The following is a 13,783-nucleotide window of genomic DNA, read 5'->3' as shown; positions in this document are numbered from 1 at the left end:
CGAAACTAAATAATGGGTTGACCCGAAACATGAAATACACAAAAAAAAATGTTGTAGCTTTTTAGGGTTTTGTGGTCTCCGCTAAGTCAGTCCGCCTACACTCACACTCTCTCTCTCTCTCATTTGCTCTTTTCTCTCTTCTTTACCAAGTTTCCGCCGCTAAGCAAAAACTACAACAGCCATGACAAATTCTGACCGTATCCTTCAATTCTCTCTATTCTTTTGTTTTCGCTTTACCAGTTTTTATGTCGTCTAAAGGCTTCTCTGAAACTCAAAAAAAAAAAAAAGTTTTCTTTTTGTTCAAAGGGTTTAATATATAAGTTGATCTCTTGATTTCTAGCTGGATCTGTTGTTACATCTTTTTGTTCTACGATGAATTTAGATTTCTGTAGGTAGTTTCACGTGTATTGTTATAAAAACTTTAACTTTTAGGGTTTATGGTAGATCTGATGTTCTGTTTTTCATAATTGTTATTCCTTAACTTTAAATATATATACAGTTGCTTCAGATATGCTTCACAATTTGTCGCTTGATCCAAAAATCAAGGCTTTGGCTCCTGATTCTGATAATAAGGTATGTTTCTGTGCTCATCTTATGTGTATTTTGTTCATATGTGCTCATTTTTTTGGCCTAGCTCTTTTTTCATTTTGGCCATGTAATTGAGACTGTTGGCCTTTCTGATTCCCGTTTCTCTGAGTTTCTGTCTATTAATTTAAGATCATTCCTCTTAATGTGTTCACTAAGAGGTATTTTTGGATTGGACTTATGAAGGCTTGTGTCCATTTTTGTTGCAGGTGGCTTACGGCGGAAACGGTAATGACTACTTACTCAGTGAAGAGCTAGTGGAGGCTACCAAGAATGGTAAGCCTAGTCTGTTATCTAAAGATGGAGGTTTAACCAAGGACAAGGTTTCAAACCCGAAGAAACTTGGTTACCAAAACTCAGCTTATAACGCAAAGGGTTCATATGGAAAAGGTGCCTACTCTTATGGCTACTATTCTCCAGCATATCAGTATCCAAGATATGGTTACAGTGGGAGCTATGCTTCAGGGAAGAGCAATCTTCAGTATCAGTACCTAGTATGTCCTTTTTTCCATTCATTCAGCTGGAGTCATGATAACTTGGTATGTAGTCTTGACTTATTTATTCATTGATTTATTATCATCTTATTTTGCAGACTCAGCATGGAAGATCAGCTGGTGCAGGTCAATCTTATGGGTACATGGATAACATTTACTCAAATTATGGGATGTGTGGACCTTACTCGAACGGCTATGGATATGGCTCTTATGGTTATGATGCATGGAAGCACATGCCCAATTGGTATGCGGTTAACAACAATTCCTACAAGACAAGAAATGGGTTTCAAGGATATGGCAAAGAAAACATTGAGGGATTGAATGAGCTGAATAGAGGGCCACGAGCGAAGGGTTTTAACAGCCTAGAGGGTTCAAAGGTGAGGACTGTTTCTTCTAAGGAGCATATTGTTACTGAAACTGAGAAACCCAGCGAAGATGGATCTCTTTTAGAGCCCAAGGACTACAATAACAAAGATTTCCCTGAGACCTATTCAGAAGCGAAGTTTTTTGTCATCAAATCGTATAGTGAAGATGATATCCATAAAAGTATCAAATACAATGTTTGGTCCAGCACTCCCAATGGTAACAAGAAGCTGGATGCTTCATATAACGAGGCAAAACAGAAGTCAGATGGCTGCCCTGTGTTTCTACTCTTCTCTGTGAGTGGATGTCAAACTTTTAGTATTTCATCAACCACTGGATTGTATTCCAATTTTAGTTGTAGAGTTCTGATGTTTTCATCTGTTTGACAGGTAAACACGAGTGGACAATTTGTTGGTTTAGCCGAGATGGTAGGCCCAGTCGATTTCAATAAGACTGTGGAGTACTGGCAACAGGACAAATGGATTGGTTGCTTTCCTGTTAAGTGGCATTTCGTTAAAGATATCCCTAACAGCTCCTTGAGGCATATTACTCTGGAGAACAATGAGAACAAGCCGGTTACAAATAGCAGAGACACACAGGAAGTATGTTTGATTACTGTGTTATCTATCATTTTTTGTATTCGAACTGGTGATCTATTATTTATTTTGAACCCACAATGGCCTTTTTGTTTGCAGGTAAAGCTAGAGCAAGGAATTAAAGTAATCAAGATTTTTAAGGACCATGCAAGCAAGACATGTATCCTCGACGATTTTGTGTTTTACGAGAGTCGCCAAAAGATCATTCAAGAGAGGAAAAGCAAACATGTGCAGATCAAAAAACAGGTAACAATCCTCTCTGGTACCAACGTCTTGGTGAAATTGGTTCAGAAATAAGGGAATATATAACAGATTTTGGTATTTGTGCAGGCCTTGGTGGCCAATGCAGAGAAGGGAAACAGTGTAACAAAATATAATCTTGTGAAACCCCAAGAGTCTACGACAGCCTCAGATGAAGTAGCAGCACTAGGAGTTGCGACTGAAGTGGTGAAAGAGAACGAGTTAGCTGTCGAAAAGAATGCTGTTGCTACTGCCTGCTGAACCAACCTTTGGTTTTAAAGGGTAACTGGGTGGGCTGTTTTAGGCTATTTAGGGCGTTTCCCTAGTTTTGTTTCCATTCCAGAGTTTGAAGACTTTTTGTTTTGTTTTGTTGGAACCAAGTTGCGAGGGTAGTGGCTTAGTAGATGAAGTTTTGGTATGAGCATTCATCATCTTTCAATTACTCTCTATCGTTTTAGTGATGGTCCAATATATGGGGATATGTGCAAAGATTGATGTTGAATCTTCTTATTCAATCTATATTTCTTTCAGCCAGGACCAGTAAAAGATACTTTTTGCATATGCGTCATATTTGAATGCAGGAATCAAACGGTCAATGACTAGTTTAGTCAAGTCCAAAGTCGTATATATCAAACTTTGACACACACATAAATTCCTGTAATTCAGACACTTCTCGCTAGAAGAAAAGATGGACATTAGCAAGGTCTCACATCAAAACTTTCGAAGAGTCATTATTAGTCATCTTCCACTGCAGGCTCACTAACTTCACGTTCTCCCTAGCAAATAGCAAAACAAAAAAGTATTAAACATTTCCAGCAACGAAAACACAAGCATTCCATAAGGAATATGTCGTATCAACAACACTTTGGCTGTTGCTTGTGTTAAAATCGAGTTGAGTAGTACGATGAATGCCAAGCAGTGAAGACTGAAGAGTTCCATAATCAGAGATTCAGAATTTGTTGTTCTCCATTCTCTCACCACATAATATCATCAGAAACTGTTGTTCTCCATTCTATCATTTTATCAAAGCTCTAGTGCAGCTTTAATGCTGGCAAAAGCAGCAGGAGCAGGACATACCTAAATCTGGTGGTTTCAACAGTTTTCTACCGAAGAGGACCATATCACCCCCGATTAATTAAATCATGCAAATCAAATTACATCCCCAATGGAGTATAACAATTATACACCCTTATTTACATGTAATCAATCACATCACTGCATAAGTAAGTAAATAGCAAAAGATCAAAAGAACAAAGATAGAGTCCATTAGGCTTGAGTCATCTTCATCATCATTTCCTACGAGAGCTGCGCAATGATCTCGGAGATGGCAAACACTCAAAGAGATCAAGGAGCATATTCTCAATGTCTTCACAAGTGTATCGGATATGTTTTTCGCCAATACGAGTTGCATTTCTTCCAAGAAATCCCCTGTAAGACTGAACAACCTTGACAGAGGTCGAGATATGAAGATCATCGCGGAGCTCTGGATCAGGGACTGACCAACGGGTTTGATTCTTGTAAACATCATCAAAGGCAAGACTGAAAAGTCTGCATCTTTCTCTCAGTGTTCTTCTTTCAGAGTTGTTGTTGTCTGTGAGCAAAGCGAGTACAGAGCTCCATGTGGATCTCTCGTAGTTTGTGACATCACGTTGATACCTTGCGATGTGCTTCCTGATCCATTCGTCTCCAAACAAGTGTCTCAGCTCTGATCCTTTTACCTTCTGGACCATGTAACGGAAGTTGTTCATCAGAAAAATAGATTTGAGTGATTCGTCTGCGTAAAGCTGAGCTTTTTGCTCGAGGCTGGATTCCAGAGTTGTGACGATGGACCGGAGGTGTCTGGCCATTGGAGAGAATGTCGAAGGGAGGACGTCTTGTCCTGTTTTCTCAGGGATTGAGTCGTCAACATTTATGTTCTGAAGAAGTGTGTTTAAGGTATCAGTGTACTCCGGGAGGAGCTTCAGGTAGTTCATTACATACCTGGTCAGGTGATGAATACCTCCTCCAGGAAAGGGGCGTGCGGATTCATTTGAGGCTATTGCATCTTTGAACTTTAAAAAGGTTGCGGTTGTATGGTCAGCTAGCTTTTTTGATAGCTCGTGGAATGCCATTCTTAGAAACGAGCCTGTCTCATCCGGGAAGAGGTTATCAACATCCAAGAGAATCTCTGCTGAAACCTCATACATACTAAGGAAGCGCTCAAGCATTTCTGGCTGGCAAGATCTCAGCACTACAGCTTCACCAAAGTTAAGGAGAGAAAGAACTGTATCTTTTGAGATTTCTATGAAGCAGGCGGAAGAAATTGACTCAAAGTCTCCCAAGATCTGTTCACAGAGCTGTTTTTCACTGCGGAGATAGACCTGAGAAATGATCTTAACAACCCTTGTCCATTTTCTCATTGCACCATTCAAATCCTCCCATCCCATTTTAAGAACATCGACACAGCTGAATCTTTCCATTTCGAGAGTGACCATATACTCATCCAGAGCTTCTCTTTGAATGCTGATGAAAGCTTCACAGAATGCTTGATGATACTCACAAGCAAACATGGCGTTTGTAATAGCTTTGATGTGAGGAAGGACGCTGGGATCAACCAAATCAGAATTATAGCATTCTGATATCTGTTCGTCATCTTCGTGGGAAGAAGCTTCGACAACAACTTCATCATCTAGGGAGACAAAGGACTCGTCGTACACAATATCCTTTCCCCGGGAGCTAACAGCCAAGTATTCAGGCTGTACATACTGTTTGTGCTGATGCAGAACATCACAGAGCTCTTTCTCAAGCCTCAACATCGCGATGTCAAGAGCAACCGTAGCTTGGTTGTAAATATCTTTCTCCTTCTGATTAGTTTTGATGGGCAGAGCTTTAAAACCCATAACAACGGTTTGAACATCATACAGGGCTTGAAAGAAGTGATCAGCTTCAGAGGGTCCAGCTTCCAATATCGTTGAGTGGGTTGTCTCCCAACTGAGGATTGTCTTCACAGCTTCTTTGAATCTCTCCTCGATCTCAGAGAATCCTGTATCTTCAACTTTGGTATCAGCAATCCCAAATGTTGACAAGTGCGACTCTAGGTCACTTAGGAGCTTTCTCAAGTTGGCATCAAGGTTGTTATCAGACGCCCTCAGTGCCTTTACAACATGGTGACATGCCTCAAAGACATGATTTTTCACTCCGGAAACAGGAACAAACTCAGCCATACCCAAGCCAAAGACTAGAGCCTAAACTAAGGTGAAAAGCAGAAATGAGGGAGGCAGTAAAGATCTATCTATACTAATGGAAACTGTTTGATCAATCCACAAAGATCGTATAACTGGAGAATGTTGTTCTGATTAAACTAAGGGGTGTTTTTGTATAAAAATAATGACTAGATAAGCTTAATCCCAATAACTAGACTTGAAAGAAAAAGCTCTTTTTTAAGTCATCTGGGAATGAAGTAAACAGAGAGGAAGAGGAATCCCCACATGAACATGGTAAAAACCATAACTACTTAAGCTTAATAATCCAATTGACATACTTGGTGGTAAAAGATGAGTGAAGATGCCCTCTTCAAATCCAACATCTCTTCCTCCTCACAAGACCATGCTATACTACTATAAGAAACCCACACAACAACACCCCAAAGAAAAAGTCAAGTCAACGGCTTTCCGATAACCACCTCTCTTGCTTGCTTCTGCAAACAAAACAAAAAAGGACAAATTTTTAGAAACTTTGATTTCACAGAAACATTAGCATACACTTTGTTGATCGAACAGAGTAACGTACCGTAAAACGAGCTCGATCCGAAAAGATCCAACCTTTTCGGGAAGAAGCAAAAGAAAAAGAAAACTTTATTAATATATATCAGCGAAGAAGATGTTTTCTGTAGAAAAAGAAAGAGAATTTAGGCGAGATTCTTGGGGAAGAAGAAGAAGAAGAAGAAGAAGAAGAAGAAGAAGAAGAAGAAGGAAAAGAGAAAAATATGTGGTGGAAGCAACTCTATAAATATAAAAAACAAAACAAAGTTGTAAGTTGGAATTTGTATTTCGAACGAAGACGAACCCGTAATTTCGTTAGATAGCGAAACGTCGAAGAAGAAAAAAATATGATAAATCTCACAGTTTGTTTATTTATTAGTCTTTGAGGCCTCCCCCGGATCTAACTGAGAGGTGTGGGATGATTCTGCCATTGACTTCCACATATTGAGGGACGAACATTTAACTGAAATTTGGGGTTGATATGTAATTAAGAAAACTTTGAAATAACCCTACTACTTCACGTTAGTTACAATATCACCCATAATTACTACAATAGCTAATTGAAACTTCGGCTTTTTCGAATTGATTTTACGAATATTCATTCTACTGGCTTGATTATGCCAATTTAATCATTAGACGTAAAATATAAATTTTCATTACCCATAATTTTGTAATTGTTTCGTTTGGGTTTATTATAGTCATTGAAACAATTAGGGATAACTTATATAAGTTTTAGGAAAATAGGGGGTAGAACTAGAAATTGCTATAATAAAGTTGATTAGTAAATAGTCAATACTTGAGGTTTGACTAGCTCGTGGACGTGGAAGAAATGGCGGGTACATGTATTGATCTGAACCGTCTGATTATTAATGGACGGCTCAAAACGAGTAGTTGACAACAGCTCATAGGTGACAACATTTTTGGTTTATTTTTTCTCTTCATACTGTATAAATTAAATTAGAATGTTTGGCTCACGCATGCAATACCAATAAATTAAAACATATTAATATTTAATATGGATTTGGGTTGATTTAGAAACTATGAATAATAGTATTTGTTGGAAATAACATATGTAAATGGTAATTGTTGGAAACACTTTTTCTAGTTGCTTAGTTATTTTATTCATTGTAACGTGTGATATGCGGTTTATCAATTTAACATGCGAACTTAATTTTGAAACTCCATCAGACGTGGAAACAGCTACTAATACACTTTGGGACAGTGATGTTCTGTGATTAATTAGGATGCATCACGTACGTACGTTTAACGACAAAACCTTCATTTACTCCATATCTAAAGATTTCGATGTCGATGACATGGATAATAATAAAAATCTTAGAAAATTGTATGTTACATCGAGCTTTTACAGTCCCGCTTACAAATTGATAATCTCAAATTAAGTTAAACTAATGCATATATATAATACATATTTTATAATCTTACGTGGTAGACGATCTCCAAGATATATACCATTGCCACAACATTACAAGAGGACACTCTGATGAGGTGATACTTACGATACAAATCATACTTGATATATTCGTTTTCTACGGAGATTACAGTGCAACGTTGCTAAAAAGCTCCTCTAAGTTGGTCAAGTATTTTTTTGGTGGTGGTAAAGTATTTTCACATTAGTTTAATGGTTAAAATTCAATCGGATTAATTAGCAGTTACCACTTGGTTGAATATGTTAACAAAATAACATTTTGATAAAATTTGTACTAGATTTATAAATCACTTGAATCGGCCCTGTGTGTGAATTTAATAGGATGGATAAAAAAACTAAAACTTATTTTCAATCTTTTTAATGATGTGTTTATCCTGGCTTCTAGACTGAACTGTGTGATGGTAATCTTCAATTTTATATCTATAATTCGTATTCATAACTTTCGTAATAGATATTGTTCTTAAACGATGGTAAAGTGGAATACTGCTTCTGAGTCTCTACTCTCTTCTAATTACTTTCGTGATGTTAGCAACAGCGAACTAATGTAATCAACTAAGAAGACACTAATAATCAAGAAGTAGTAAGCAAACCATAAACTAATTCAATTCAAACTTAAAAGCACATTAACGAAATTCTCCATAAACTCATCAGTACATCCATTAAATAAAAACATCACAAACATTAAACACAACAACTAGAAAATCTTAACAAAAGTATTTTTCCAGAGTTCTTGTTTCAGTCTGCATATGCTCCAGAACAGAAACAGGGCTAGATTGATGAGCCTCTTTCGAGCGAGTCTGACATCCATGAGATGCATATTCGAGCATTCATCACAAAGTTCATGAATATGCATCACATAGTTGTTCGGTTTTGCATTTAGCGTCTAGAGACTACATAAGCTCACACTGTTATCTTTCATTTCCTCTAAACAAGTGTTTCACACAAAACTCACAGTGGGCTCTCAGACACACAGTAGCATATCACTAATAAAATAAGTCATCTTTGTCTTATAAGCTATATATATAAGAAACTATTTGGAATGATCTATATAGTCAAACCTTGGAAGTTTATTTCCCTGAACGCGAGCATTTACATGTCAGTTTCTTCTTTTTACACGCAGCACCACATGTGTAACAGAACTCGTGTTTGCAATTTCTGCCAAGAACAAAGAAAACAGATATTAAAGTCAAATTTCAACACAGATAATATAAAACCAGGCTCAATAAGAACTGTCCAGCTAATAATACCTGCAAGGTATTTGTTTGCACCCGCCACCATGTTGAACGATGCTCTGACATTGGGAACACTTTTTCCATCCCTGAGTCTTCACAAAAGACTCCAAAAGCGCCGCGTCAGATTTCAGGTAAGACTCCGACTTCTTGAACTCATCGCAGGTCTTCTTGTAGTGCCATGGAACATGGCATTTTTTGCAGAAAGACAAGCCGCACTCCATGCACTTCCGTGCTTCTGTCTGCTGAGGATTATTGCGTACGAGATCGAGGTCCGACATCAAAAAGGAACAAGAAGGGTTGGGACAATAAACTCTGTCTTTAACCGGGATCGCCTTCTCCTTCTTGCGTTGGATCATAAGAGTAATGGCATCATCATCAGCAAAACCTCTACAATCCTCTGGCACAAGATCATTCTCGCAATCCGGGTAAGGGCAGATTGCTGTGTTCCCTCGTAGAATTTGTTCGGACGAGAAGGGCTTCCTCATGCACGTAACGCAGATGCGGTGGAAGCAGCCGCTCACCTCAAACTTATCATTAGGTGAAACGTAAGCATAGCAAACTGGACAACTCTCATACTCGGTGTCGCCTTCACACCATCTAGTTTGGGAAGCTATAGCATCTTTTGCTAGCTTAATGACAGAATTGATGTCTCTGCTTTCAGCAGCAAGTGCCTGACAAGACGTGAATCTTGTCTGAAGAAGAAACACTTGCTCCAAAAGTTTTGCTACAATGGACTCGTTCGGTGTAGCTTTACGAGTAACCTGTAAAAAAAAAAACATGAGAGCTAGGCGTGAATAACACACATACGTACAAGATATTGGGATTTCAGGGTAAAAGAAGAGAGAAAAACTTACGTAGGCCAAGATATTGGAGTCGTCACAGAAGAATTGGATACTTCGCACACCAAGTTCCAAGGCCCATTTAAAACCGCGAATGATGGCAGCCAGTTCCGCAGCTTCCGGGTGTGCCAGCTTTTGGTTTCTTAGAGCTTTATTAGTCTCCAGTTTCGTGTCATCGTGCGAGGCACAGAGGGACAAACCTAGACCAACGACCATCATATTATCATCCTTAATAAGCTCTTCACTCACCAAACCCTTGGAGTTTAACCGATAGGTATGAGTTATGGTTGAGGAGGATTCTTTATCAAGATCAAGCTTGGTCTCGTCCTGAGCTAACAAAGGGTCTTTAATTCCTTGATCCACACGTTTAAGATCACCCGCATTCTTTATCGCTAATTCCAAGTCATTATCCATGGCGATGGCGGTATCTGTAGGAAAACAAAACCAAAGTGGTTGGATTTATAAATTTTATATTCAACCCACTATAAGAGAAACCTAATTAAACCCAGAACTGAAACTTGAAGATTTGACGCTCAATCAAATACCTCCAAAACCCACTTAAATCCAAAGCTTGGATCAACGCTCAGACACGTTGATCGAATCAAGCAAGAATCTCGCAGTAAAGCTAGCAAAGCAGAGAGGATCTTGGAGAACAAGAGATTGGATGCAACTGTTCTGCTCTCGTAGGGTTGCCTGTATTTAGGGGGAGGCTTTGTAACACATTCGCTTCTCTTAAAACTATTTAAGAAAAGCCCATTAACAGAAAAACACTAAAAACAAAAAAATGCGGCCCATTAATAAAAAATGGAAACATATACTGAAAAAAGAAGCGGTAGAAGTTTTTGCCAAAACAAAGAGAAGCCGCGGGGTTGGAATTGAATAGCTCCCGCTCAAAAACACCCTCTCCCCTTTTACAAAAACCCTTCCACCTCTCTCTTTGAGTCCCTCACTCACCACACAAAAACTCACGCCTTTTCGTTTACCACCAACTTTGACTTAAGTCGAGATAATCTAACGTTTCAATCAAGAGAGAAAAAATGCAGACAGCTTCAGTGACCCCTGATGCTATTTCCTCCGTTTTGTCGAACCCTTCCTTTGATTCTTCCTCTGATCGTCCTGAGATCGTTGTTCAAGTTGTGGATCTTAAACCTATCGGCAATAGATATACGTAAGTTTCATTTATGTGGGTTAGATTTAATTTCCCTTTTATCTCGCTTGTTCCGGCTCTGGAGTCTTTAGATCAGTGTTTATAGCTCTAAAATTTAGTTAAGAGATCTGGTTTTTTTGTAAAGATTAGTTTTTTTTTATTTATTGTAACCACTAATTTTGGGGTTTTAGTTACGGATCTGATATAATATTAGGGTTTTGGTGGAATTGGGTCTGATTGTGTTCGTTTTGATTCTGGGTTTGAGACAGATTTAGTGCAAATGACGGAAAGACGAAAGTCAAAGCAATCTTTACAGCTTCACTGACACCTGAGATTATATCTGGCAAGATTCAAAATCTGTGTCTCATTCGTCTCATTGATTTCACTGTTAACGACATTTCAAGCAAATCAACTAAGTAAGCACTTCTTCTTCTTTACCTTGATTAGAGCATCACTTTGTTGTTTCGAATTCTTTGAAATCAACAGTTACTAATATGCATATGTGTGTATCTCTATTTTCTGTGTGTCAGATATTTCCTTGTCACAAAATGTGAGGCTGTTGGTTCTGTGCTTGATTCTGAGATTAACTTGGAGAGTAACAGCCAAGAGGAGGAGGAAGCTACTACTGAGCCCAAGAGGCAGAAACTAGACCATTCTCCTGCTCCTGTCACTCCTGTGAGTGATGTTAAAATGGATGTTTCTACTGGTATCACTTTGAAACCTAAGCAGGACTTTGTATCCAAATCAGCTTCTCAGATCATGAGTGAACAAAGGGGAAAGTAAGCAACTTCTCTTTCTTTTTTTGTTTTTGTTTTTATATTGTATGTATGAGTGTTTGCTTAAACTTGTTTGGGTTTTTGCAGTGCTGCACCAGCTGCAAGAATGTCTATGACTAGAAGGGTTCATCCACTTGTGTCCTTGAATCCCTATCAAGGAAATTGGACCATCAAAGTCAGAGTTACAAACAAGGGAGTCATGAGAAACTACAAAAACGCTAGAGGAGAAGGATGTGTCTTCAACGTGGAACTTACAGATGAAGAAGTAAGAACTGCTCCTCCCACCCAATTTACTATTACATCTCAAACTTGGTATACACCTTTCCTGCCGTTTACTAATTTTTGACTGTTGATATATAGGGAACACAAATTCAAGCAACAATGTTTAATGATGCTGCAAGGAAGTTCTATGACAGATTCCAGTTAGGAAAGGTCTATTATATATCAAGGGGATCACTTAAACTTGCTAACAAGCAGTTCAAGACTATTCAGAATGATTATGAGATGACACTCAATGATAATTCAGAGGTTGAGGAAGCTAGTAGCGAAGAAATGTTCATCCCTGAGACAAAATTCAACTTTATTCCCATTGAAGAGTTGGGGATGTATGTCAATCAGAAGGAGCTTATTGGTAAGAGCTGTTTTTTCATTGAACATTCTTCTTTCTTTCTGGTGTAAATTATACATTGGTTCTGATAATAAAACTTGCATGTTTTGCTATTTCTAGATCTTATCGGAGTTGTTCAAAGTGTATCTCCTACCATGAGTATTAGAAGGAGAACTGACAATGAGATGATCCCTAAGAGGGATATAACCTTGGCTGATGAGTCAAAGAAAACTGTCGTGGTGTCCCTGTGGAACGACCTTGCAACTGGCATAGGTCAAGAACTACTAGACATGGCTGATAAGTCACCTGTGATTGCAATCAAGTCTCTCAAAGTTGGAGATTTTCAAGGTAATGTTGGATTTGATCATTGAACAGTATGTTGAATTCACTCTCTGTTTGAACCTGTTGCTGATAGAATCCAATCTCCCCAGGTGTTTCGTTGTCCACCATCAGCAGAAGCAATGTGGTTATAAACCCAGAATCGCCAGAAGCTAAAAAGTTGAAATCTTGGTATGCCTTTTGGATTGAGTCAGCTGATAAAGTAATAAAAAGGTGAAACTTGTCTGTCTATATTTAATTATCGTTCTCTTTGACATTTTCAGGTTCGATTCTGAAGGCAAAGAAGTATCCATGTCTTCCATTGGATCAGGGATGAGCCCATTAGCCAAGAATGGATCTCGGTCTATGTATACTGACCGAGTCCTTCTTTCTCAAATCACAAGCAACCCCTCTTTAGGCGAAGAAAAGGTACTAAACACTGAAATTCAAGTTTTGGACCAAAGGTCTGAATTATAGAGTTATGAACTTATTATGAAACTTGGATTTCTGTTGTAGCCTGTATTTCTCAGCACTAGGGCTTACATAAGCTTCATCAAACCAGACCAGACAATGTGGTACCAAGCTTGTAAGACTTGTAACAAGAAAGTGACGGAAGCACTTGACTCTGGTTACTGGTGTGAAGGATGCCAGAAAAAATATGAAGAATGCAGCTTAAGGTACGATACTCAATTCATAGAACAAACAAAACTTGGGTAGAATTTAAACTTCATTTGTTAGACATCTTAAAAATCTGTCAACTTTGGTTGTTGCTAGGTACATAATGGCTGTGAAAGTCACCGACTCATCTGGAGAAACTTGGATTTCCTCATTCAACGATGAAGCAGAGAAGATTCTTGGATGTTCAGCTGATGAGCTCAACAAACTAAGATCAGAGGTAAGGAAACTAAACCATATAAAAAGCTAGAGCTATATAAGCATTCCGCATGTCATCATGTTTGATTCAAATCTAATTTGTTTGCAGGAAGGTGAAGTGAATGAATATCAAACAAAACTGAAAGAAGCAACCTGGTCATGTCATGCCTTCCGAGTTAGTGTCACGCAGAATGAGTATAACGGAGAGAAGAGGCAGAGGGTAACTGTGAAAGGAGTAGCTCCTGTTGATTTTGCTGCTGAAACAAGATTATTGCTCCAAGACATCTCCAACAAAAACAACAACCAAGCTTCTCAGTAGTTGTTTACTTGTTTTAAGTTTTCGCATTTTTTCCATAAAAACGTCTCAAAACTTCGCTTGTAACATAAAAATTATTCTGCAGTTCGTAACTTAAAACTTGTTCTTTACCAATTAGATGGGCTTTTGTTAAGACCAAAGTTATATAAACAAGGCCCAGACTTGGCCCAATCAGACTATTAGAATAACAATATAACTAAAACCCTTGAT

General features: G+C 38.4%; 4 protein-coding genes across 7 annotated transcripts; 2 read left to right on the top strand and 2 right to left on the bottom strand.

The window, feature by feature from the left end:
• The first annotated feature begins 36 nt into the window (after nucleotides 1-36).
• Nucleotides 37-2,961, top strand: LOC147923098 (YTH domain-containing protein ECT3-like). 3 transcript variants are annotated; one of them, XM_087497946.1, is made up of 8 exons: nucleotides 37-197; nucleotides 500-573; nucleotides 795-1,079; nucleotides 1,178-1,738; nucleotides 1,832-2,044; nucleotides 2,138-2,284; nucleotides 2,369-2,560; nucleotides 2,945-2,961. In XM_087497946.1, exons 1-7 carry the CDS (start codon nucleotides 182-184, stop codon nucleotides 2,537-2,539), a joined length of 1,467 nt encoding a protein of 488 aa, XP_087354072.1. In that variant the 5' UTR covers nucleotides 37-181; the 3' UTR covers nucleotides 2,540-2,560; nucleotides 2,945-2,961. The 3 variants fall into 3 exon arrangements, with proteins under 3 accessions (XP_087354072.1, XP_087354070.1, XP_087354069.1); XM_087497944.1 differs by lacking the exon at nucleotides 2,945-2,961 and adding an exon at nucleotides 2,860-2,890; XM_087497943.1 differs by lacking the exon at nucleotides 2,945-2,961 and having other exon boundaries at nucleotides 2,369-2,812.
• Nucleotides 2,962-3,377: 416 nt separating this feature from the next.
• On the bottom strand, nucleotides 3,378-6,471 carry LOC104762214 (exocyst complex component EXO70E2). The gene is made up of 2 exons (XM_010485461.3): nucleotides 6,047-6,471; nucleotides 3,378-5,954 (listed from the first exon to the last, which is right to left on the bottom strand). The coding sequence occupies exon 2, from the start codon at nucleotides 5,479-5,481 to the stop codon at nucleotides 3,568-3,570; it is 1,914 nt and encodes a 637-aa protein (XP_010483763.1). The 5' UTR covers nucleotides 5,482-5,954; nucleotides 6,047-6,471; the 3' UTR covers nucleotides 3,378-3,567.
• Nucleotides 6,472-8,046: 1,575 nt separating this feature from the next.
• Nucleotides 8,047-10,242, bottom strand: LOC104762212 (E3 ubiquitin-protein ligase RSL1-like). Of its 2 annotated transcripts, none has more exons than XM_010485459.2 (4): nucleotides 10,082-10,242; nucleotides 9,552-9,964; nucleotides 8,713-9,458; nucleotides 8,047-8,620 (listed from the first exon to the last, which is right to left on the bottom strand). In XM_010485459.2, the coding sequence occupies exons 2-4, from the start codon at nucleotides 9,948-9,950 to the stop codon at nucleotides 8,533-8,535; spliced, it is 1,233 nt and encodes a 410-aa protein (XP_010483761.1). In that variant the 5' UTR covers nucleotides 9,951-9,964; nucleotides 10,082-10,242; the 3' UTR covers nucleotides 8,047-8,532. The 2 variants fall into 2 exon arrangements, with proteins under 2 accessions (XP_010483761.1, XP_087356265.1); XM_087500139.1 differs by having other exon boundaries at nucleotides 8,047-8,194; nucleotides 8,664-9,458; nucleotides 10,082-10,240.
• A 138-nt stretch (nucleotides 10,243-10,380) lies between these two features.
• Nucleotides 10,381-13,687, top strand: LOC104762210 (replication protein A 70 kDa DNA-binding subunit D). Its single transcript, XM_010485458.3, has 11 exons — nucleotides 10,381-10,704; nucleotides 10,953-11,099; nucleotides 11,214-11,462; nucleotides 11,547-11,724; nucleotides 11,820-12,090; nucleotides 12,187-12,414; nucleotides 12,498-12,576; nucleotides 12,669-12,813; nucleotides 12,901-13,061; nucleotides 13,159-13,279; nucleotides 13,367-13,687. The coding sequence occupies exons 1-11, from the start codon at nucleotides 10,574-10,576 to the stop codon at nucleotides 13,574-13,576; spliced, it is 1,920 nt and encodes a 639-aa protein (XP_010483760.1). The 5' UTR covers nucleotides 10,381-10,573; the 3' UTR covers nucleotides 13,577-13,687.
• The last annotated feature ends 96 nt before the right edge of the window (nucleotides 13,688-13,783 follow it).

Source organism: Camelina sativa, chromosome 18 (assembly GCF_030686135.1).
Source record: "Camelina sativa cultivar CO46 ecotype springtype chromosome 18, ASM3068613v1".
NCBI lineage: Eukaryota > Viridiplantae > Streptophyta > Magnoliopsida > Brassicales > Brassicaceae > Camelina > Camelina sativa.
This window is presented reverse-complemented; position numbering and strand designations above follow the sequence as displayed.

Coding starts and splice junctions, on each gene's coding strand:
- LOC104762210 (XM_010485458.3), top strand. CDS start 10,574: ATGCAGACAGCTTCAGTGACCCCTGATGCTATTTCCTCCGTTTTGTCG. Junction 11,725..11,819: donor TGGAACTTACAGATGAAGAA/GTAAGAACTGCT, acceptor GTTGATATATAG/GGAACACAAATTCAAGCAAC. Junction 12,091..12,186: donor CAATCAGAAGGAGCTTATTG/GTAAGAGCTGTT, acceptor TGCTATTTCTAG/ATCTTATCGGAGTTGTTCAA.
- LOC104762214 (XM_010485461.3), bottom strand. CDS start 5,481: ATGGCTGAGTTTGTTCCTGTTTCCGGAGTGAAAAATCATGTCTTTGAG.
- LOC147923098 (XM_087497946.1), top strand. Junction 574..794: donor CTCCTGATTCTGATAATAAG/GTATGTTTCTGT, acceptor TTTTTGTTGCAG/GTGGCTTACGGCGGAAACGG. Junction 1,739..1,831: donor CTGTGTTTCTACTCTTCTCT/GTGAGTGGATGT, acceptor TCTGTTTGACAG/GTAAACACGAGTGGACAATT.
- LOC104762212 (XM_010485459.2), bottom strand. CDS start 9,950: ATGGATAATGACTTGGAATTAGCGATAAAGAATGCGGGTGATCTTAAA. Junction 9,459..9,551: donor ACTCCAATATCTTGGCCTAC/GTAAGTTTTTCT, acceptor TTTTTTTTACAG/GTTACTCGTAAAGCTACACC. Junction 8,621..8,712: donor TGCAAACAAATACCTTGCAG/GTATTATTAGCT, acceptor TGTTCTTGGCAG/AAATTGCAAACACGAGTTCT.